This window comes from Glandiceps talaboti, chromosome 19 (genome assembly GCF_964340395.1).
Source record: "Glandiceps talaboti chromosome 19, keGlaTala1.1, whole genome shotgun sequence".
Classification (NCBI taxonomy): Eukaryota; Metazoa; Hemichordata; class Enteropneusta; family Spengelidae; genus Glandiceps; species Glandiceps talaboti.
The window spans coordinates 16,429,793-16,453,808 of record NC_135567.1 but is presented as its reverse complement, the minus strand read 5'-3'; the positions used below and the strand labels follow the sequence as shown (position 1 = coordinate 16,453,808).

Here is a 24,016-nt window from a genome sequence, read left to right as displayed (position 1 = left end):
GACGTAAGTGATGATACCGGCTAGTAAAGTGTGGGTGGTTGATGATACAAACCTGGGTGAGTAAAATAGTATGGCGTCGAATATTGACCTCACCGAGGAACTTCAAACAACGCCCGAACGCACTAATCATGCACGTTTATGTCGACTGCTGGTTGAAGGTGGCACCAAAACACTTCGAAATGTGTTCAACTCTTCTCACCCACCGTGTGATTTAGTGAACAATTTATCTCAGCCCCATATTCATCGTGTTCTTAAGAATCTGAATACACGAAGGGTCATCAATAAAGGTCAGTGGAATCTGCTGTATTCGTCGTCTGCGAACTCAGACAGCTTTGATATCACACTTTTAATGATACTGCTGAGGAATGTATGTAACCTGCGTCAACCTAACACAGGGTGGGACAACAAACCATCGACCGGGGATCACAGCAAAGAAGCTGACATAGTTCGAGTCAAATACTACAGAAATGTGTTATGCCATAGACGCACTACTAGTATTTCTAAGGATGAGTTTGAAGTCATTTGGAAGGAGATTTCTGATGCACTGGAACGACTTGGCGCTAAGAGGGTCGACATCGAACGACTGAAAACAGAAAGTATGGACAGCGAACTTGAGAAAAGGTACACAGCTGAGATCGAGAACTGGGCTCAATCTGATGAAGACATAAAGACTGGGATATCAGAAATTAAAACAAAACTTGATATGTTGTTAGAAAATGCTCAAGCAGTGGCCCTTAATTCTCAAATCCGCCAGAATGTGGAAGAAAATAGTTCTCCAGAAACAGATATTATGCAGGATAACAACTGCTGTAAAATTCACCAAGGGACTGTACTTGACCGATTCTGTTTCACATGCCAGGTACCTATTTGCATAAAATGCACTGAAGTTGTTCATATATCACTTGTACATGAACATGAAAGTCTTGACAAAGCCATGTTGAAGATGCAAGTTAAATTTGAGAAACAGCAAGCCGATTTTAGTAGAAAGGCAGGGGAAGTATCCAACCAAATCAAAACTGGCAACGAATATCTATTTCTGTTAACAAATCAGTTTGAAGATGAAAAACGACTCATACAGAAGGAGGCAGAGGAGAAGATAAAGTCAATATCCAGGGATATCAAGGAAAGGGAGGCCTTAATGATTGATCATATGACAAGACAATATGGAAAACTGAAGAAAGGCATCACTGAAGATGTAAGCAAACTTGAAGAATCAGAAACAAATCTGAAAGAAAAACTTGAGAGTGTTAATAAACTTCTACAAGATGATGATCCTTTGAAGAAGGCATCACTGACAAAATCAGTTATAGAGTGTACCGGTTCTAAAATGCCGTTGCATGTTACTTTTGAAAGTAAGTATGACATGGTAGCCAAGTTCTGCCCAATGGAGATGACACTGGAAGGAAATCTGGGGAAACTTGAATTTCCCGCACTTCCTTCCCCATCATATGTCGAACGACTGAATCCAGGCGTTCCTGTAAGGACTGGTATTGATGTTGTCTTTAAAGTTTGTACCATGAAGTTCAGTACAACAGAAAGAGATAGTGCAGATCTCCATATTAGTGTCAAGGCGAGTGATGGCAAAATGACCGTCTTGGATGACAGTCTCAAAAGTTGTGAAGAACCTGGAGTGTACAATGTGTCGTACAGATCTGAGAAGTCTGGTCAGTATGAACTCTCGGTAACACTACGTGGACATCACATTAAGGGGTCACCACATGTGTTCTCCGTCACTGCCTGTGAAATTACAGATGTAACGTTAGTTGGTGACATCCCTGAAGGTGAAGATATTAAAGGGCTAGCAGTTGATAAGGATGGTCATATTGCCATAGCAACTAACTTTAAAATTACAGTTTTGGATCAAAATGGGGTGAGACAAAAAGTTATAACACTATCTGATCACAAGTCATTTGAAAGCATTCTTGACATAGCAGTTTCGGATCAAAAGAGGTATTTTGTAACGCATTCTCCAAGTAAAGCGGTACCTATCTTTAAGGCTCCCCTTGTTTGTGAGTACAACAACAATGGGGAAACTGTTGCTGGATTTTTTCGGAGATCATTGTGCAAACCATGGGGAATCAGCATAAAAGATGACTTCGCATATGTAGTAGACAGGGCACCCCCTAGTGTTCACGTTTTCTCAATCAAATCTGAAAACTATGGAACCAAACTGAAAATATTCAAGGATGCGCTGTTTTCAGATTTGAGCCTGATCGGCGTGGACATGTACTCAAGACCAATCTTACCAGATCGGAAACATAATAATGTCATTATGTACAGACGTGAACGTGATGATTTCATTGTGAGCGACTGTAAAATCACATACCCAGGAGCTGTTGCTGCAGACAGTAATTTCACTTATGTGTGTGATTTAGGCAGCAATTGCATACATGTTATAAACCAAGATGGTAAATGTGTTGGGAACATCAGCACAGGATTAGAAATGCCCTGCAGATTAGCAGTAATGGATAACCCTTGCAGATTAATGGTTATCATTGAAAGTGCTCATCCAAGTCTGAAAATGTTCTCATGGGCTACAAAGGGCACTAGTCTGTAAGGTACACAATGATAGGGCGCCCTCACACATCAAGAAGGCCAGTGAGGGTAGAGCGACACCACCTACCTTGCTGTCTAAAAGTGTACTGACTCCTGGACTCACAGCTGATAATACAACTCTATGAATAAAAGTGTAGTAACTCCTGGACTCACAGTTGATAATATAACCTTATAAATAAAAGTGTACTAACTCCTGGACTCACAGTTGATAATACAACCCTATAAATAAAAGTGTACCGACTCCTGAACTCATAGTTGATAATATAACTCTATAAATAAAAGTGTACTGACTCCTGGACTCACAGTTGATAATACAACCCTATTAACCCTTTGCTTCCTGTACAGCTTAGAGGGTATAAGACCCCCTAGTGCCTGGATTTTTTTAGAAAAACAATGCCAATATGCATTGATAAATGTTAAATTGCTCTAATTTTGTTTCTATGGTAACTAGTTTAGACAGTGTATGGTAAGTATGTTACAAATCATCAACATTTTATAACAATGTATCAATATTTGAATTTTGCTACTTTTATGCAAATTTTATGCAAATTATCAGCTCTAAGGATACCTGCTTACCTCTGTCCCTACTATTCTTTACTGATTTTTTAATTAAATAAAGCTAATTTACTCACCACTAGTGTCTTTATTTATCCCCCTTATATGACTGACTATTCTGACTAGGTTTTTTTTCTTTTTCTAGCTAGTTCCCTTCCAGCACAAGCAGGATCATCATAAGAATAGTCCTTCATGTAGTGATAACGATGAAAGCATGGGACAGGACACATCCTAACTTTGCACACAGAACAAATGTACTTGGTGTCTTTTCTCTGTTTGTGTACTTGGCACTTCGATGAAGTGTCTAAAATTCCTGGTGCATGTTGCAATTGATGATTAAATCTGGCATCCTCACTTTGAGTAATGCTCTTCCTACCCGGCCTCTTCACAAAAGAGCGACCACCAATAAGCTCTTCACACAGTTGCCCTCTGAACTGACGAAGGGTTGGTGGCTTATTGGGGTTGGCTTTCTTGTTTAAAATGTAAGCATTGACAATGCATACTTCTAAGATGTACCAAAAGATCTGCATGTACCAAGTCAGCCCCTTCATATGCCGTTTGTAGGTGGACAAGCGTTGGTCAGCTAGATCAACGCCTCCCATGTACTTGTTGTATCTTTCAACAACTACTGGGCGTTGAACTAGCTGACGTTCCCATGTGCCACGGACCTTGACAGCTCTGATGATGGGTGTACTGTCATCACTTATAGGTAAGGTAGTTAGAGTATTCACTACCCTAGAATCTCTCCAAGCTGTTGCAGTTAGTCTGCCTTTCTGCCAGTGTACAAACTCTCCACGAGTAAGACGCTTAACTACTGTGCTAGTGGGTTTCATTTCTGTGGGTAGTCCCTGTCTGTTTGGCCTAACAGTTCCACAAGCTAGTATTTTTTTACCTTGAAGCTTGGTAAACAGTGCTGGACTAGTATAGTAATTATCACAGTACACTTCGTGTCCTTTGTTGTAATATGGACGGGTTAGATTCATGACTACACTTTCTGTTACAGAGCCCTCACTAACTTGTAGTTCTTTCCCTTGGTAAACTTTCAAGTTCAACACATACCCGGAAGTTGACTCTGCTAGGTTGAATACCTTTATTCCCCACTTAGTAGGTTTGTTTTTGATGTATTGTTTGAATCCCAGCCGACCTTTAAATTTAATCATACTTTCATCCAAGGCTAGCTGTCTCTCCGGTGAATACATAGCTCTAAATCTCAGCAATATTCTGTCAACTACAGGTCGTATTTTACCAAGCCGGTCATACATAGGGTCATTCCGGTCTGTCACTAATGTTTCGTTGTTGACAAAATGCAAATAACGAAGTATCTGGCAATACAGTAGACGGGGCATGTGTCTTCCGAAAGCTGGGGTTTGAGTTAACCAGTTTTGAGACCAATATTCTCGAAATGACCCTTTCTTATCGACTAACCCCATCGCGAGAGTAAGCCCAAGAAATACTTCGAACTGATCGGTAGTTATATCAACCCATTCAGACCTTCTGTTTTCAAGGTCACTACGTTTCTGACTAGCGTAACGGTTGGTCTCGGTTACGATGTCGCTAATCAACTCTGGGGTGAATAAACATTCGAACACTTCTCTAGCTGATTTACCTGACAAATCTTCCTTTATTTCGGGAGTTTCAGTGAAATCAAAGTTACCCTGTTCATCAAATTCACGAGACCATTCAACGTCGCTGTCATTTCCGCTACTAGAACTGTCGAGGTCAGAGTTCGTGTCACTATCTTGATTGTTTATATTTCCGAGTTCTAAGTCCGATCCTATTTCGTCGTCGCTATCCCTATGTAATCGTAGCCTGGCTAAAGGAACGTCATCCTCTATATCTGACTCTGTAAAACCTTCAAAATCTGACTCTGAATCTGATGGTGAGAGAAAAATGTCCGCTACTCTATTCCATGATCTAAGTTCGTCGTCAGCTGACGCCATTTTAAAAGTTCCGGGGTGAAAATTTACATCAAAGTTCAAAACACCCGCTCAAGCTTCCATGTTTGGCGGTAGATCACCGATAAATTACATATCATTATAAAGCTGACGTCAGTCCCTAGCTAATTGAATTGGTTATACCCCCCTATAAGAGAAAATGACGCCAATTCACGTGTCAAAGGTTATGTAGGGTTAGGGACCTTATAAATACGTATTTATACGTATACGGTCTCTATGGGAAGTGATCGAGCGTACGGATAAAGACGCCCTCGGGCGGCAAAGGGTTAATAAAAGTGTACTGACTCCTGGACTCGCAGTTGATAATACAACCCTATGAATAAAAGTGTACTAACTCCTGGACTCACAGTTGATAATACAACCCTATGAATAAAAGTGTACTAACTCCTGGACTCACAGTTGATAATACAACCCTATGAATAAAAGTGTACTAACTCCTGGACTCACAGTTGATAATACAACCCTATTAATAAAAGTGTACTAACTCCTGGACTCACAGTTGATAATACAACCCTATACATAAAAGTGTACTGACTCCTGGACTCACAGTTGATAATATAACTCTATAAATAAAAGTGTACTGACTCCTGGACTCATAGTTGATAATACAACTCTATAAATAAAAGTGTTCTGACTCCTGGACTCACAGTTGATAATACAACTCTATGAATAAAAGTGTTCTGACTCCTGGACTCACAGTTTGTAATACATCCCTTTGAATTCTTGGGAAACCAAAATCTGATTAAAATCAGATGTGGTGAATATGGCTTGATTTCTTTATGCATCTCAATTACCTTCATTTATTGTCGTTTGTTTTTTTTCCATTTAGTTCCGGAAGTAATAGCCACCTTCAGTCCGGAACAACAAAATGGAAAAAAAAGGACAACAAATTAATAAATGAAGGAAGTAGAGGTAAATCATCAGATTTAGGGAAACCAGACAAGGAAAAAAAATTGAAAAGAAAAATACTGACGTCACAACAGTGAAGTGAAGTTAGTTACACGCTTGTACATTATCAATATAAGTTCAAGAAATAATATGACTTAAGAATATTGTGCCAAGATATGTCAACATAATTGCGGACATCACACATCTAACACAAAAAAATATTTTTTTATACTTAGAGATTTCTTTAATGAACAAATAAAATATATATATGAAAGCTCAAATAAAGTGTCTTGGTACTTTGTATGTAAAAATTAATTTTGTTCAAATCTTGCTTCTTAAAAACTGCTTGGTAAAAGGGGTCAATTTTTTTTTTTTTTTTTTTTTGGGGGGGAGGGGTATTTCTGGGGGTGTTATTCTGCAGAGGTTGTGGGAAACACAACACAGTTGCCCCTAGCAACTATGACCACACCCTCAGTAACAGCCAAATGCCAGTATAGATTGCAAAGAATTCATAGTTTGGCCACTTGAAGTGCTGTTCACAAGCCATTTGGTGTCAGGAAGCGAGGGACTGATTAGTTGAGTATTGTAGCATAAAGTCAGCAGACATTAAGAAATCTATGTTTTTCCCACAATACCATTTTATTAGTAACCTCCTTATATATTAAATTGCAGCTAAAAGCGCAAATAGCCTAGTTAACATGTCATTACAAACAATATAATAGACCTTTTCAAAATTTGCCATGGTGGTGCTCTACTTCCTGTCTGTGTTTTTGGGGGTATACATGGCATAGGTTACTTACGTTAATCATAGAGCACTGCTGCTTTCCTTGATGTCTGAACAATACGAAAAACATCCCTGATTTACACTTCTACAGAACACCAAGGAACAAAGCTGTTACGAAATGGTACTGAGGTGATGATATCCCCAAATTGAGTGAGGGCGCTGTATTCTCAATTTCCTGTTTGCAGTCTGGAATGGCCTATTTATGTGGTGAAATCAAGAAATGGCACTCCAGTACAAAAGTTTACAACAATGGCTTTTATTTCATGAAGTGGCATTCCCCCGATGAAGAAATACGCCGGTACATGAAACTATCATGTAATACAAACTCAGTTATGACACATGCACGGTTTCCCCATAGTAACCAAATTTATTTCATAAACAAAGTTTGAAAATACATTGCGTATGTTATATACAAAACACAAACTTTACTGTATTAATGGCTTCTTACTATTTGAATTTACCATTGCACAAATCTACTTGTAAATTTTCTTGTTTTAAAAATAAATTTCTTGCAATTTCATGGTTAGACAGAAAGTGACCATATAGATAACTAATGGGTATCCATTTTGGATTTTTTTAATTTATAAAATAACTATGGTTTTATTTAAAATAAATCAAAAATTAAATACCAATTTGTCATTCATTTGACCATTTGAAAATGTATTTCTCTGCATCGATTTGCTTTCCCAAAAAATTGAGAAAAGTATATATGCAAGACTCCCTGGGTTTAGACTGACAGATCAGCCATTGAGGGCGCAGTGTGATCTCCCTTTCCTTGGTGGGCTGATAAGCTCTGACCGATGACATCATTACACTCCAGCTCTACGAGCATGATCAGTGAACTACACTGACTGATCAGCCGTTGAGGGCGCAGTGTAATCTCCCTTTCCAAGGCAGGCTGATAGGTACCGATGGCGTCATTACACTCTACCCGTGAGCTACACTGACAGATCAGCCGTTGAGGGCGCAGTGTAATCTCCCTTTCCTAGGCAGGCTGATAAGCCCTGACCGATGACGTCATTACAGTCTACCTTGGCAATTTTGAGCAATTTGATGCATATTTCGAACACAGCAGAACCAATGTAGTAATAATCTGCATAGCTAATCTGATTGGTGGCAATGCACAATGCATTACCCAATCAGATGAGATTGGGTAATGCAAAAGAGAAATTTCCAATCACATGATCATGTTTTGAAATTGGAGACCTGATCACATGCGTGTGACAACTGTAATTATTCAAATAATCATGTGACGCCATTAACACCTGGTGAAAACATAGTCAATCAAGTCTAGATGAAATATCTGGACAAGGTAACATTTCCTGCTTGTGATAAAATAACCTTTATGTGTATCATTAAACAACAGTGTGTCCTCTAAGCCAATTTGACACACCATTGACTCACACAATTTCTAGTGACACACCGAAATTTGGTGTTCCCCTATCTCTACTGTGTGGTGAGTCTGCCCTCTAAGCCATTTGACGCACCACTGACGCACACAATTTCTAGTGACACACCGAAATTTGGTGTTCCCCTATCTCTTACTGTGTGGCGAGTGTGCCCTCTAAGCCAATTTGAAACACCAGTGACACACACAATTTCTAGTGACACACCGAAATTTGTTGTTCCCCTATCTCTTACTGTGTGGTGAGTATGCCCTCTAAGCCAATTTGACGCACCACTGACACACAATTTCTAATGACACCAAAATTTGGTGTTCCCCTATCTCTTACGATGTAATGACTCATAAGAAATGCCTTTTTTTTTTCTCATTTTGACTCACAACAACACAATTTGGCTTTGTTAGAGGGCACACTGGTATCTAGTCTAAGTAAATATGTGAGAATTCTGGTTATGAAAAAGCGTCAGCCTCCAGCGATAGCCTACTGTTACATATTTTATGAAATATTACGAAAATAATGTAAATACTGATGACAATCATGGCATCACTTTATAGTACTTAATTAGCATATTAATTTAACAGCCGATCACAGTCCTGCTGGCTGTAAACTTGTCTTTATGCAAATTTTTAAATTAGGCTTAAAAATATGATTGTTTGGTTCCGGTTACCCGCCCTAGTTTTTCACTACTGACCCTAAACTTGTTTTTTAAGAATTCAAGAAAAAAAAATACTAAAATCGCAAAAATTGTGAAGTCTCTAGTGAGAAATAGTGGATGCAGAAACTGACATCAACTTAAAAAGACAATATAAAACTGTTCTTCCAATCTGTAATGTCTCTACATCCGATATCTGATGGGAAGAAACTCAGTTATGGCAATAACACGGACACCAAAAAAAGCAACAGAAAACATAACTACCTGAACTAGACACTCACACATGCAAATGTACATATATATACAAATAAACTACAAAATCTACCTACCCACCTATTCTGTTCTAAAATTGAGCGTAATCGGAACCATACAATTTTTTCTAGGCATTAATCAAAATTTCTGTGTATTTTTTCATCATGCCTTATGTATGAATGGGCCAATTTTATTGTAGTCTCATTTTTTATCCGATCACAATCAAATAAAGTGCAATCTGATTTTCAAATCACTTGACATCCGCAAGGTGATTTCTAACACTTGTAGACCAACACATACATGTACATTCAGTTGAGCCTATAAGTAAATTTTAGAATGTAAATAAAACAACATCTGTGCATTGACCAATTAGGTAACAAAGCAAATAATGTACTCTGGAGCAAGATGTTGGAAGAAGCTGATTGGTGGATAATACATGTAGAACATCTGTCTATTCACCAATTACTGGGTAACCATGCAAACAATGTAGCCTAGTGACAATGGCTGGTAGAAGCTGATTGGTCCATTGTTTGTATTCATTTCCAGTTTATTGACCTGTCAATGAACCAATCATACAGCTAGTTATGGAAGCAATTACATAACAGATGGTTCAGTTAGAACACCTGCGATGTTCGCTTTGTGGCAACAGTAAATATTGAGAGCAACTGCTAGGATACTGATAGGTCTAGTGTTTGTAAGTTTTGTTGCAACACCATGTTTATTGACCAATCAGATACTGTCCCTATGGTAACAGCCAATATTGGACACATTTGGTGGATAGGTCTATTTATTAAAACGCATGGTTAAGTTGGTACACCTGTTAATGAGCCAATCGGATACAATGTAGTACTTGTAGCACCAGGTGGTCTAATGTTTGTCACACATACAACGGTTTATTTGGTTGGTCCCTGGCATGTTTGACATTCTGCCATGATGTAAGGCTGGTAGTGTTCAACTTGAATAGTGCAATGGAATATCTGGTATTTTTGCTGTACTTTTCTGGTTGCTATCCGTAGCACTTTCTGGGAGTCTACACTCGGATCTAGAAAGAGATGAGAAAGTTGGTGAAAACTAGTCCATACCACATGACACAATTTTAGCCAATCACCGGCGGCTCTATGAAAACAATGGGTTATAAATATTATTCTTTCTCTTTTACTTGAGGACAACACAGCAACCGGCTGGAATTGTAAAGAATGTGACATTTTCACAGCCATTCATAGTCTCGGTTACCCAGACTCTCGCCACTGGGGACTCTGTCTACCCTACAAGACAAACGAGAGTGTGGGGAAACAAGATTCCAACTCGCCCACACAGGAAGTAGCTATTAGAGCAGTGCATGCTGGGGAATACTTCATGTCCAACATTGTAGGCTAAACGAGTTAGGTACTTTCATGACAAGTTATCACTTCCCAAGCAAGCGATACATCTAAATTACAACAAAAAGGCCTCGTAAGCCCATTTGTTTAAGACTTGGAAGAAAAGCACTGTAAAACTCCAGGCATGGGGTAGTTGAAACGTGGCTTCCCCAGACTCTTGTCTGGGTAGTCTCGTAGAAGACCCCCAGCGGTGAGTGTCTGGATAACCGAGACTAAGCCAACCACTGCAAATCAAAACAACAGCCCCCCACCACCACCCCCACCCCCCATCCAATCTCCCCCCCCCCCCCTCCCCAATTCTTAACTTACCAACTGCTAGATGCACAGCCAAGGCTGGTCTATTTGTAGTTAGAGACCAGATATGCAAACTGTGGGCCATTTTAACTCCCTGAATTAAGAGTAAATCTTTTTTAACAGAATCATAATTAATATCTTTAGGAGCACCTAGAAATGAAAACAAAACAAATATGTATAAATATTCAGTTCAAATAAGTTTGTCTATGTTCTCTCAACAGATATATTGGTACACAATTGTAAAAATAAATGGCAAAATAATTTTTAGTTTGTTATTGTACTTTGGGAAGTGATTTGCAAACAAACTTAGTAAACAAACATACTTGGTAAACACAAGTAATTTCTATGTATTTGTTGCATCTCGTCCACCTCAAGACTTCTAGAGTAATAATATTGACTATACATAAATGGAGGTGTCAATGGTAACGATACTGTATAGGAACTAGACTATGTGAGAGGAGGTGTAAATGGTAATGATACTGTATAGGAACTAGACTATGTGAGTGGAGGTGTAAATGGTAACGATACTGTATAGGAACTAGACTATGTGAGTGGAGGTGTAAATGGTAATGATATTGTATAGGAACTAGACTATGTGAGTGGAGGTGTAAATGGTAATGATACTGTATAGGAACTAGACTATGTGAGTGGAGGTATAAATGGTAACGATACTGTATAGGAACTAGACTATGTGAGTGGAGGTGTAAATGGTAATGATACTGTATAGGAACTAGACTAGTGAGTGGAGGTGTAAATGGTAACGATACTGTATAGGAACTAGACTATGTGAGTGGAGGTGTAAATGGTAACGATACTGTATAGGAACTAGACTATGTGAGTGGAGGTATAAATGGTAACGATACTGTATAGGAACTAGACTATGTGAGTGCACTGTGAAAAATGGTAACAATACTGTATAGGAACTAGACTGTGAGTGGAGGTGTAAATGGTAACGATACTGTATAGGAACTAGACTATGTGAGTGGAGGTATAAATGGTAACGATACTGTATAGGAACTAGACTAGGTGAGTGGAGGTGTAAATGGTAAGAATACTTTTTGATGGTACCTACCTTCCATGAGGACATGCATAGCATCTTTTAATATATTCAAAGTAGTAAATAAAACCAGGATTGAAAACAAAAATGTACAAATAGGATCTGCTATTTTATATTCAGGCTGTAGGAAAAACATAAATATTCTAATTATACCTCTGTGGGTGGAAAAAATTCATGAAAAAATTATATGTATTTGGTGCTCCCCTATCTCTTAATATGTGGCGAGTGTGCCCTCTAAGCAACTTTGACGCACCACTGATGCATACAATTTCTAGTGATGCACCAAAATTTGGTGTTCCGCTATATCTTAATATGTGGTGAGTGTGCCCTCTAAGCCAATTTGACCACCACTGACGCATACAATTTCTAGTGATGCACCAACATTTGGTGCTCCCCTATATCTTAATATGTGGTGAGTGTGCCCTCTAAGCCAATTTGACGCACCACTGACGCACACATTTTCTAGTGATGCACCAAAATTTGGTGTTCCCCTATCTCTTACTATGTGGGGTGACTCACAAGAAAGCCCAGTTTCTAACATTTTGACTCACAACAAAAATTTGACTATCATTAGAGGGTACACTGCTCTACAATTCAATTCACAATTTGAATGAAATTTATTTTACCAGATAACAAAAATAAGCCATACTTTCAAAGAAATACATGATACAAATATACAAAATAAATATAAAATAAATATACAATAGGGAACTTGCAAACTCGCCATATTGAATGTTGCATCATGGGAAAAGTGATAATAAATACTAATCAATTCATAGTCAACCTGACCATTGTTGGAGGTTAATTTTATCAGTAGCTTCAGATTAGGTATTATGATAACCACAGATAATCCCATAGTCCTTTGCGTCTGAGCATGCTCAGTAAGGATTGCAAGTTCCCTATTGTTATCTGGTGTGGACCTTGGAAATAGTTCAGGAGAACTACTCTAATTTTGGTACTTACCTTAAATTTAATAATATACGCTGCGATAAGAACTCCTATGCTTTGTATAAGATCACCTAAAACATGGATAAACGCAGCTCGTACGTTGATATTTTTCTTGTTTTGTTGTTGAGCCGGTTGTTCCTGTGAGCGTGATGTTTCAGACAGATGACGATCCGAATCGGTAGTGTTGACGGAATGTATGTCTGTAAAAGGATCGACATGAACTGCGTGACTAGAACTTTGTTGGTTTACGTTTTGTCCTCCGTTCTGATGGTCATGTGATTGATGGCTATGACCGTGACCTCCGTGACCGTGACCTCCGAGACCGTGACTGTGGCCATGCCCAGTTTGATGTAGCACACAACCTAATCTGAAATGAGAAAAATCAAATTGAAATATGGTGATCAGTTTTTATATTGACAGAGCGCCCTCTAGCTAACTCCGCCCATGTACTTACTTCTAAATTAGATTAAAATACTTTATTAACCAAAATGACTGTAAAACTGAACAGGAATGTGTCTTGGTGTTGTTAAACATCAAAAAACAACAAAGACATACATACATACATACATACATACATACATACATACATACATACATACATACATAACTACATACATACATACATACATACATACATACATACATACATACATAATAATACATACATACATACATACATACATACATACATACATACATACATACATACATACACACATACATACACACATACATACATACATACACACACACACATACATACATACATACATACATACATACATACACACATACATACATACATACATACATACATAGTTATACTATACAGTATAAAATCATGATGAAACTGACAATAGGTCTATAGAGGAGAGTAACTTACAATATATTTATAGCAACACCACATGCCGCCGTTATAAGCATAACATCAGCGTTAATTTCGTACGACTGGTCTATACATCGTAAAATTGCCATATATACAAGTACGCCCGTTAGAATCCATACAATCAATACACTGACAACCGCACCTAGTATCTCTGTAACGAAAAAAATATATATATCAACGTCTATAAATTATGGAAATGTGTGAATAAAATAAACTCAACAAAAAGAATATGAAGATGAAAAGCATGAGAACTGGTAAATTTAATTTCCCCGTTGAAAGTATGCTTTGCAGAGATTTAAAATGTTTTATAATTTGAATTGCAATTTGAGTTTGTTGTGTTTATTGATGTCATGGTATATGAAGTACATGGAGCTACATAGGACAGGTCATTCATTTTCCGATTTTGCATTAAGAAATTTAGTTTTGAGGGGTAGGGGGAGGGGGAGGGGGAGGGGGGAGGGAGGGGTTAAACTAAAAGGAAGGAATTATGTTTCTTGTGTGTCAGTTTTTAAAATGGCAGCCCTTAACAGTACAATGACTCGGCGTTAATACAATGCTGGCACCATGCAAACTAAGAAATCAGAATTCAAATAATATATGACTTTGTTGACACAGACTGGAACCATACAGATTAAGAAATCAAAAATGATATGTAAAGTTATTGATTAACTGTCATCATTACTGACAAAATAATATAATTTAAGTTTATTGATTAATTGTATTCCATATATTTCTCTTCCGTGGCGAAGGATTTTGTTGTTTGTTGATTAAACAAAGATCAGTTCTACAGAGAATGTACACAGGATGTTGTTTGTTTACAGGGGATTTTATATGTTACCATAAATTACGTACTTTAGTACATACATGTAGTTTTCAACTGTTCATGATAAATAACTCAACTGAAGGTCACTTCATACATGCAGTGTGCCCTCTAATGATAGCCAAATTTTGTTGTTGTCAGTCAAAATGATAAACACTGGCATATCTTGTGAGTCACCACATAGTAAGAGATAGGGGAACACCAAATTTTGGTATGTCACTTGAAATTGTGTGCGTCAGTGGTGCGTCAAATTGGCTTAGAGGGCACTCGTCTGGTGAAGTGTTAATGATAGCACTTAATAGTATTTAACACTAAACAAACCCAACCAAGGGTAATGACATCAGACATGTACATACCTTTATCTTAGAAAATATAGAGTTCAGTGGTCTGTGTATACTGCACTGTTTAGATAATTCATTAGCTGGTTGTACCTCCTAGCCCTATAGCCTGTTTACTGCACTGTTAAGATACATCATTAGCTGGTTGTACCTCCTAGCTCTATAGCCTGTTTACTGCACTGTTGAGATACATCATTAGCTGGTTGTACCTCCTAGCCCTATAGCCTGTTTACTGCTCTGTTAAGATACATCATTAGCTGGTTGTACCTCCTAGCCGTATAGCTTGTTAACTGCACTGTTGAGATACATCATTAGCTGGTGGTACCTCCTAGCCATAGCCTGTTTACTGCACTGTTGAGATACATCATTAGCTGGTTGTACCTCCTATAGCCCTATAACCTATTTCCTGCACTGTTGAGATACATCGTTAGCTGGTCATACCTCCCTAGCCCTATAGCCTGTTTACTGCACTGTTGAGATACATCATTAGCTGGTTGTACCTCCCTAGCCCTGTAGCCTGTTTACTGCACTGTTGAGATACATCATTAGCTGGTTGTACCTCCCTAGCCCTGTAGCCTGTTTACTGCACTGTTGAGATACATCATTAGCTGGTTGTACCTCCTATAGCCCTATAACCTATTTCCTGCACTGTTGAGATACATCGTTAGCTGGTCATACCTCCCTAGCCCTATAGCCTGTTTACTGCACTGTTGAGATACATCATTAGCTGGTTGTACCTCCCTAGCCCTATAGCCTGTTTACAGCACTGTTGAGATACATAGCTATAGGGCTTGAAAAGTTAGACCAGCTAATGATGTATCTCATCAGTGCAGTAAACAAGCTAAGCATTAAATACAATTCAACTCTTGCAGGACTTTCCATTCAAGATTGTAATGCCCTGAATATTGTTTTTCTTTAAAAGTATGGAAAAGCAGTATATATAACGGTAAAAGCTAACCCTTACCTGCTCTATAGTAGCCAAAAGACATATTCCTTGTAGCTGGCCTCGTTGCTACCCATAGGGCAAACAAACTGATGAGAAAACTAGCAAAGTCACTGAGTAAGTGAGCGGCATCCGTCATTATAGCAAGACTATTGGCAAAGTATCCCCCTGTAAGAAATGAAAAAAAATATCAGAGTTTTAAAACTTCACAAGTTGTAACAGGAGTATTACTTTTTCAACCTGACAAGCAAGAATACTTTCACTAAAATCGTTAAAATACCAATAATTTGATATTGTACATGTTAATTAGAAGATGATTGCAATGATAAGTAGTCATCAATTGACAGTACAATAAAAATATCAGAGACTGAGTGTTCCAATATTTGATGACTAACATGTCATGTCATCTGGGAATGAGGCAGTTACCTAAAAAAGGTCATGACCTCAAGTCTCTGAAGGTGGAAATATTACGAGTGTGAAGCTACCATCATATTCATATTCATCTTCACTTTCAAAAGTTGACCTCTACGATCAATGTGAATATGATGATAGCTTACACATTCATCATCAGATTCGAAGTACTTCCGAATGGGTACGAACATGCGTTCGGTAAAATCACATATCCTTCATTGGCAGGTTGAAATCATGTGATTGTAATTACTTTTCACTTGATTTGCCTGGATTTGAATGCTCTCGTTATTTTTGCCAGAGTATCCAATTTGCACCATGAATTATTGTTGTCATGGACCATTATTTTTCACAATCAATTGCGTTGACCGATCCCGGTAATTGTAGTCTTGACAACACTATTTTACGTAAATTTCACCAGTGTAAGTGTTAAGTAGGGTTTCAAAGATAGCGGCACTGCGGGAAATCAAAACATACCCAGCCAGGCCGTATTTTATTACATTACTCATACAGGTTTTTTGTACACCCAAATGTTGATATTTCATTTTCAAAGATATGGGAAAGGCATACTAAACATCCAAATTAGTTTTTTATATGACAACAATGATTCATGGTGCAAATTGGATACTCTGGCAAAAATAAGAAGAAAGCATGCAAATCCACGCTAATCAAGTGAAAAGTAACTACAATCACATGATTTCAACCTGCCAATGAAGGATTTGTGATTTGCCGAACGCTTGTTCGTACCCATTCGGAAGACTTCGAATCTGATGATGAACGTGTGAAGCTATCATCATATTCACATTGATCGTAGAGGTCAACTTTTGAAAGTGAATATGAATATGATGGTAGCTTCACACTCGTGAAATATTGGAAGACTGATTTTTGTCGCACTGTTGATAATTGACATTACAGAATCAAGCCACTAGCTAAGGAAGTGGGGTTTCTTATCTTTCTTATCACTGAATAATGTTTGTTGGTAATATTTACAAATGTGATAAAGCACTATTACATAACACATCAGGCAAAGCTAAGCTCAATATCTAAGTGTGAAGCCCCTAATGTCATATCAGTTGTTATCAGTTTTACTGACCCATTATCAGTGACATTGCAAATAGCTTTAGAGATGCAAACAGTTTTTATGACACCCGACTTGCTGGCTCACCAAGTCTGGAAAGTTGCACTTGAACTGCTAGTGCTAATGCAAAAAATCCGTCATGAATTAAGTTTTGTTGAGAATTCTATCGTGAATAAAACTATTATGAACATAGTACAGTATGAGGTTAAAATCAATTCTGTTGGGTTATTTAATTTTTGGGTGTAGACCCCCAAATCAATTTGATTAGATTTATTACACCATACTATGTGTACAGCTACACAAATATAATTACCTGCAGAGTAAGGTTAAAGTTTACTAAGTTTTTAGAACCCTGGTAACAGGGAGTTAGAAATATATTGTAAATATACTATAGGGGATACTGTGCAGGGTGTATGATATTATGAGTAACTTCAGGTTTACTTGATAAGGTTACTAAGTTTTTATAACCCTGGTAACAGGGAGTTAGAAAAATAGTAAATATATGGGATACTGTGCAGGGTGTATGATATTATCAGTAAGATTTACTCGGGTAAGGTTTCTAAGTTTTTAGAACCCTTGTAACAGGGAGTTAGAAAAATAGTAAATATATGAGACACTGTGCAGTGTGTATGATATTATCAGTAAGATTTACTCGGGTAAGGTTTCTAAGTTTTTATAACCCTTGTAACAGGGAGTTAGAAAAATAGTAAATATAGGAGACACTGTGCAGGGTGTATGATATGATGAGTTGGAATTATAGTAAATATAGGAGACACTGTGCAGGGTGTATGATATAATGAGTTGGAATTATAGTAAATATAGGAGACACTGTGCAGGGTGTGTGATATTATGAGTAAGGTTTGAAGGTAAGGGTAATATTACTAATAAGACTACCAATTCTTGTCATGGGGCTACTATAATATGCAGCTGGTAATCCACTCAGGCTATCCCTAATTATGGTGATATGTACAGATATCTACAACCATAAACTGAGACCATGAACCAGACTTTTAGTTGCAAAAAAATAATCATCTGAGACCAGTCTCATTTGGCAACAAATCCTAATCTGAGATCAGTCTCAGTTTGCCAGATGGTGAAAAAAAAATGTTTGACTCAGACTAGTCTAGGTTCACAAAAAACCATGACTTGAGACTAGATGGCAAAAAAACATCTCAGATGGCAAAAAAATTGATCTGGGATGGCAACAAAAGTGACTCTGCTGTACTGTATTTGATGATATTCAGACATTACTGTATTAAATGTAATATTATATTGTAACACTGTACAGTGATATTACTGTAGTGTAATACATTTTGATTCTTTGGTTGCATGATATACATTCTAGGATGATTTAACCCTTTCATTCCTAGAGACGACATTGGCATAAATAGAAACTTGATTGTAAGAACATTTTCTAAAAATTAAGAATATTACTTCATTGGGAAGTAATATTTCTTGAATTCTGGTCTAAAATAAAGTTGATCTTTTTCCAAAAATTACAGAGAAACAAGAATTTTTGTTCAAAAATTTTGGCGGGAAAGTTTCTAGTCCAGAAAGGGTTTTAAAGGATGGAAGATTTACAGCCATAAAAGTATTCTAATAACACACTTATTTCCAATAGAGGAACTCTGTTTTCAGTTCAGGAATATAGGACTATCAGTCACCATTCTTGAGCATCCACTTTCTGAAATTAGTAGCCCACTAGGACTACCAAAGAAAAAAATTAATTTCAAGCCCTGATAATGTATGTGAAACTATGAAGTATGCCAGTGATATCACATATTTCCCCCTTCCTTAGTTCCAGTTACGGTTTTCCTACCCCTTAGCAAAAACACTGCATACTGCTACATTTTATCATCTGGCTCAACAAAATCATACGAACAGAGATATTCCAGCAAGACAATAACATGTAGCAACGTTAGTAAGATTTATTTTATCTTGTTTTTCTTTTTTTGGAGCCAGGTGATGAAATGTAGCAGTGTTAGTAAGAATTTGGTTGAACCTGGTGATATTATTCTGTTTGAGGTTTTGTTTATTCACTAGTTTATCATTTCATCCATGTCTGTCACCTAAATACAGTAAGTAGATAAGGAAATGATTTAAACAGCCATTAACATAGTTTTATCACCTGATTATTGACATTTCTAGACTGCCTAGTTTTTGTTTTGTACAGTCAGTATGTAGTCATGTTAGACTCTCTCACAGTCCTCCAAGCTTCGCATAAATAGCTAAAACTTGGGTCATTTTGTATATATCTACTACCTCGAAGCTTCGCCTAACACATCAACAAAATGTTAGCTCTATGTGATCGATGAGGGCGCACAGTACAGGGCTAGGGATACTGGGATACTAGTATACGAGTACAATTATGCAGTACATATATACAAAACAACCCAAGTTTTAGCCATTTATGCAAAGCTTTGAGGACTGTGAGAGAGTCTAGTAGTCATGTCTGAGTCATTCTCTTTAGTTTCTATATTATCCTATTTTATCCTATTCTGCAATGTATTCTACCTTAGACTTCCCTAGATGTTATTTTACCCAATTCAATTCCATTCTATTGTTTTATTCTATCTAAGCAATACCCGTTCTATTCCATATTATTCTATTCTATTCTACTTGTTTCTCTTTTCTTCTATTCTATATTATATTATATTCTATACTATTCTACTCTATTCTTTTCTATTCTCTTCTACTATGTTTTATTAAATTCTTTTCTATTCTACTGTTCTATTCCATTCTTTTCTATTCTATTCACTTCTACTGTTATATTAAATTCTATTCTGTTCTATTCTACAATATTCTTTTCTATTCTATCCTATTGTTATATTCCTTCTATTCTACTGTTATATTATATTCTATTCTATCCTATTCTATTCTATTAATATATTATATTCCATTCCATTCTATTCCATTTTTATTCTATTCTTTTGTGCATTTCAAACACTCCACCTAACACAGAAGTAAACTACATGTATACTATAATTGTAATCACCCACTCCACTTATGTATACCCATACCTAGGGGGTATTTTAGTCTGTCAAGCACAGCTTCAGATATACAACTTGGTATGTCTACAGGTCACAGTTCATGACCTCTGACCTATACACAACTAGTCAATATTGACAGTATCATTATCTAGCCCCTGTCACCCAATGCTGTAAGTGTTTACAGAGTCCTCAGCTTAGAAGTTGAGGTCTGGCAGTGTTCCCAGGACTGTTTACATCACATTGCTCTCATACATTTAATTCATTAATATCAATAATGGGGGAACTATTGTGTTCATGTACAAGAAGGCATTTTAGTCACTATTTATTTTTACTAATTACCAGACTGGTACATTGTGTTTATGTACAAGAAGGCATTTTAGTCACTACTTATTTTTACTAATTACCAGACTGGTACAATGTGTTCATGTACAAGAAGGCATTTAAGTCGCTACTTATTTTTATTAATTACCAGACTGGTACATTGTGTTCTTCATGTACAAGAAGGTATATTAGTCACTACTTATTTTTACTAATTACCAGACTGGTACATAGTGTTCATGTACAAGAAGGCATTTAATTTTTAGTCGCTACATATTTTTACTAATTACCAGACTTGTACATTGTGTTCATGTACAAGAAGGCATTTTAGTCGCTACTTATTTTTATTAATTACCAGACTGGTACATTGTGTTCATGTACAAGAAGGTATTTTAGTCGCTACTTATTTTTACTAATTACCAGACTAATACACCTTCGGCCCTCGATATCAGTTTGTGATTATACTAGTGTTGTGCCGGATCGGAGAGTAGATAAAACGTAGGGGAAAAAAGGAACGAGCGACTGTCGACAGTCTAGAAAACTTCATGAGCAATGCTCTTGGGGATTAGTGTATGTAAACAGCATTCAATTTACACCTTTGAGGTGTCCACAGAGCATCTCATTAACAGGTGCATCAAGTAAACAATGCATCAGCATCTCATTATAAACATTGAATCTTGATAGCAGAGTACATGATTATTACTAAGTCACAAAGCATGTGTGCATAAAGTGCTGTTTATTCTGTATGAGAGATGCAAGCATTGTTCCATGCAGATGCTTTGATGATGCAACAACAACAGTGCATCAATTCATAGTTAGCACCCCACTTGTGCAAGAATGACCCTTTTGTGATACTCAGGTGATGTTTTATGTGAGCTGCACTGTATTTTTACAAATTTGTAGTAATTACCAGACTGGTACATTGTGTTTATGTACAGAAGGCATTTTAGTCACTAACAGACTGGTACATCGTGTTTATACAAGAAGCCATTTTAGTTACTACTTATTTTTTACAAATTACCAGACTGGTACATCGTGTTTATGTATAAGAAAGCATTTTAGTTACTACTTATTCACGTTTTGTGTTTTTTTCCAGCAAATTTTAAGCACAAATAAGTCTATAGTGACAATTTCTAGGTTTGCAGTATCCTGTTTATGTCTGAAACCAGTCACTGATTTGTGAACTAATATTCTACTCCAGGGTGATCATAATACAAAATAATGATGTTATTAGTACACATATGCACTACATACTACCACTACATACTGGCTTTGTATTCATAGCACTACATACTACTACTACTACATACTGGCTTTGTATTCATAGCACTACATACTACTACATACTGGCTTTGTATTCATAGCACTACATACTGGATATAAATTATAATGGTTTACCCTTAAAATGCCACTCTACATCATCGATGGTTTTCAGTCTTTGTTCTATAAAATCACCCATTCATGATGACAATGTTATTTCAAACATACTAAAGACAAAACAAAACTAAATCTAACAACTAAATCTAACAACGTAAGCGACGTCCTCTCGCGCAATGCATCTTGGAATCGGAAAATCGACCCTTGGCTATATTATAGCTACGACTCAAGGTTCAACACTGAGTATGAGAGGGGTTAGCTGCAATAATTGTAGCGTCTTGTTGCGGTTTTGTGGGTTTTTTCGTCTGTTTTGGTTTAACGCGGGTTAAACACAAAAACTTAAAAAGTCACTAAAACAGACGAAAAAACCCACAAAACCGCAACAAGACGCTACAATTATTGCAGCTAGAGAGGGGTGGACATGTCTAACTTCGCAGAGCATAGATCCAGAGCTATTGTCATGTAATGTGACTTCGTACTCAACCCAGAGCCTCCTCGAGCTCGGACCATCACATGTGCATACATGTATACACCCTGGTCGTAGTATTGTAAGTGTGGGGTCTACATGTTTCTAGGCTTACGGGCGCGGTACAAGGCGCATGTACCACACTGTGGCTGCAGTGGCCGGATACTTCCATGATATTATTATTATCGACTTATAACTTCCATACATATTTAGAAGGGGAGGGGGGCAATAGCCAGACTTAATAATCATCATGCTATCGTCAGGGGAGACCGTGAAGCCTGGAGGTTGTTACCCGGGGTTGTTACAAGGAGACCTAGTCATAGTCTGGATGCGAACTTTCTTGGAGGAGGTGTAAATCGTAACACAACGGTAACAATAGGACCGAGAACGCACCCTTCGAACCATAACCAAACTTTCCTAAGTAAAGAACTTACCTATGATTTCAACAATCATGAAAACAAGAACGATTCCACAGGCAAACATGAGTTGGTTTCTAGCCTTTCTATTCGTACCAGGACTCTGTCCTGTGTGACAGTGGTCATTGCGTTCGTCTGGCGAGAGAGATACAAGTGCATCAGTACTATCTGTACGGCATATCAACGGCGTATCTTCGTTGTCGCTTGTCTCGCCAATCAAGTCATCTGTAAGGACTAAACGTGGTCCGTTATCCGCCATATTGGTCCTGGAGATAGAGAATATATTCTGGTCTTCGTCTTCCAAATTTGAGAGCCCTCTTTCCAATGTAAGCACGTCCTGTCCGTTTACACTGGAGAAATCATTTATGTGAAGTAACTCCTGATCAGCGCATTTCGCCATATTAGTTGCGTGCCGTGTGCAAACTAGCCGTACCCTCGCTTGAAACTTTCGCACGACCGAACAATAGCAAAGTTTTCAACAAGCGCAAGCCTTCGTTTCTTCCTAAAGGTCTTTAAGTTCAAGGTCGACTTGACGGATACAGTCGTATGGCTTCCTTTGTATGGTGATATTGTGTTGCTTAGGTTCCGTGTTACACAAGCAATTAGTTTACGAGAATAAAATTGGAACTTTTGACACCCAGGCCCAGTGCAGTGGGGACCATAAACAGCGCTCGGTGTAACAGGATCGTGGTCAGGCTTTTGCGAAAGCGATGTGATCCTACGACAAATCGCCGTCTGAAAACAACATCAGATTGAAGGACTTCTGGTCGGATTTTTCAGTGTTTTCTGGTGCCCCACGGCTGAAGCGTCAAGCCATATGTCACATTGGGTGTTCGTAAGTTGGCAAATAACGTGTCACAGTTACTGAGCTAACTATCAGACTGTTTGGTGATCGACTTTCTGATAAGCGATGGCTATGTTTGCTGTGTCAGAGTCATATAGCATATCGTGATGCGAGACTTGTTGTAAATGCCTTCAGCGCAATGACTGGGATACGCCCCCCTGACCTAATAAACTTAAGCCAGTACTCAAGGAGAACGACACTCATGACTTGATTGCCGTACCGGTATATTGTTTACATTTAATTTGTAACTGATTTCGGTGGTCAAATCCCCCCCACCCCCCCACCCCCCCCATGTTCCGCTGTATAGACTAGTGTGATTCTAGTACTTCCGTGAGATATTGTTACAATGTCGGGGGTTTGATATTAAAAAAAAAACGCAGAGAAAAAAATATGGTGCAAATTTTAATAT

At 37.7% G+C, this 24,016-nt stretch overlaps 1 protein-coding gene across 1 annotated transcript; it reads right to left on the bottom strand.

The window, feature by feature from the left end:
- Positions 1-7,302: 7,302 nt before the first annotated feature.
- LOC144449906 (proton-coupled zinc antiporter SLC30A2-like) lies at positions 7,303-23,612 on the bottom strand. The gene is made up of 7 exons (XM_078140454.1): positions 22,782-23,612; positions 15,732-15,878; positions 13,607-13,760; positions 12,739-13,090; positions 11,791-11,896; positions 10,734-10,868; positions 7,303-10,087 (listed from the first exon to the last, which is right to left on the bottom strand). The coding sequence occupies exons 1-7, from the start codon at positions 23,161-23,163 to the stop codon at positions 9,939-9,941; spliced, it is 1,425 nt and encodes a 474-aa protein (XP_077996580.1). The 5' UTR covers positions 23,164-23,612; the 3' UTR covers positions 7,303-9,938.
- Between the last annotated feature and the right edge of the window lie 404 nt (positions 23,613-24,016).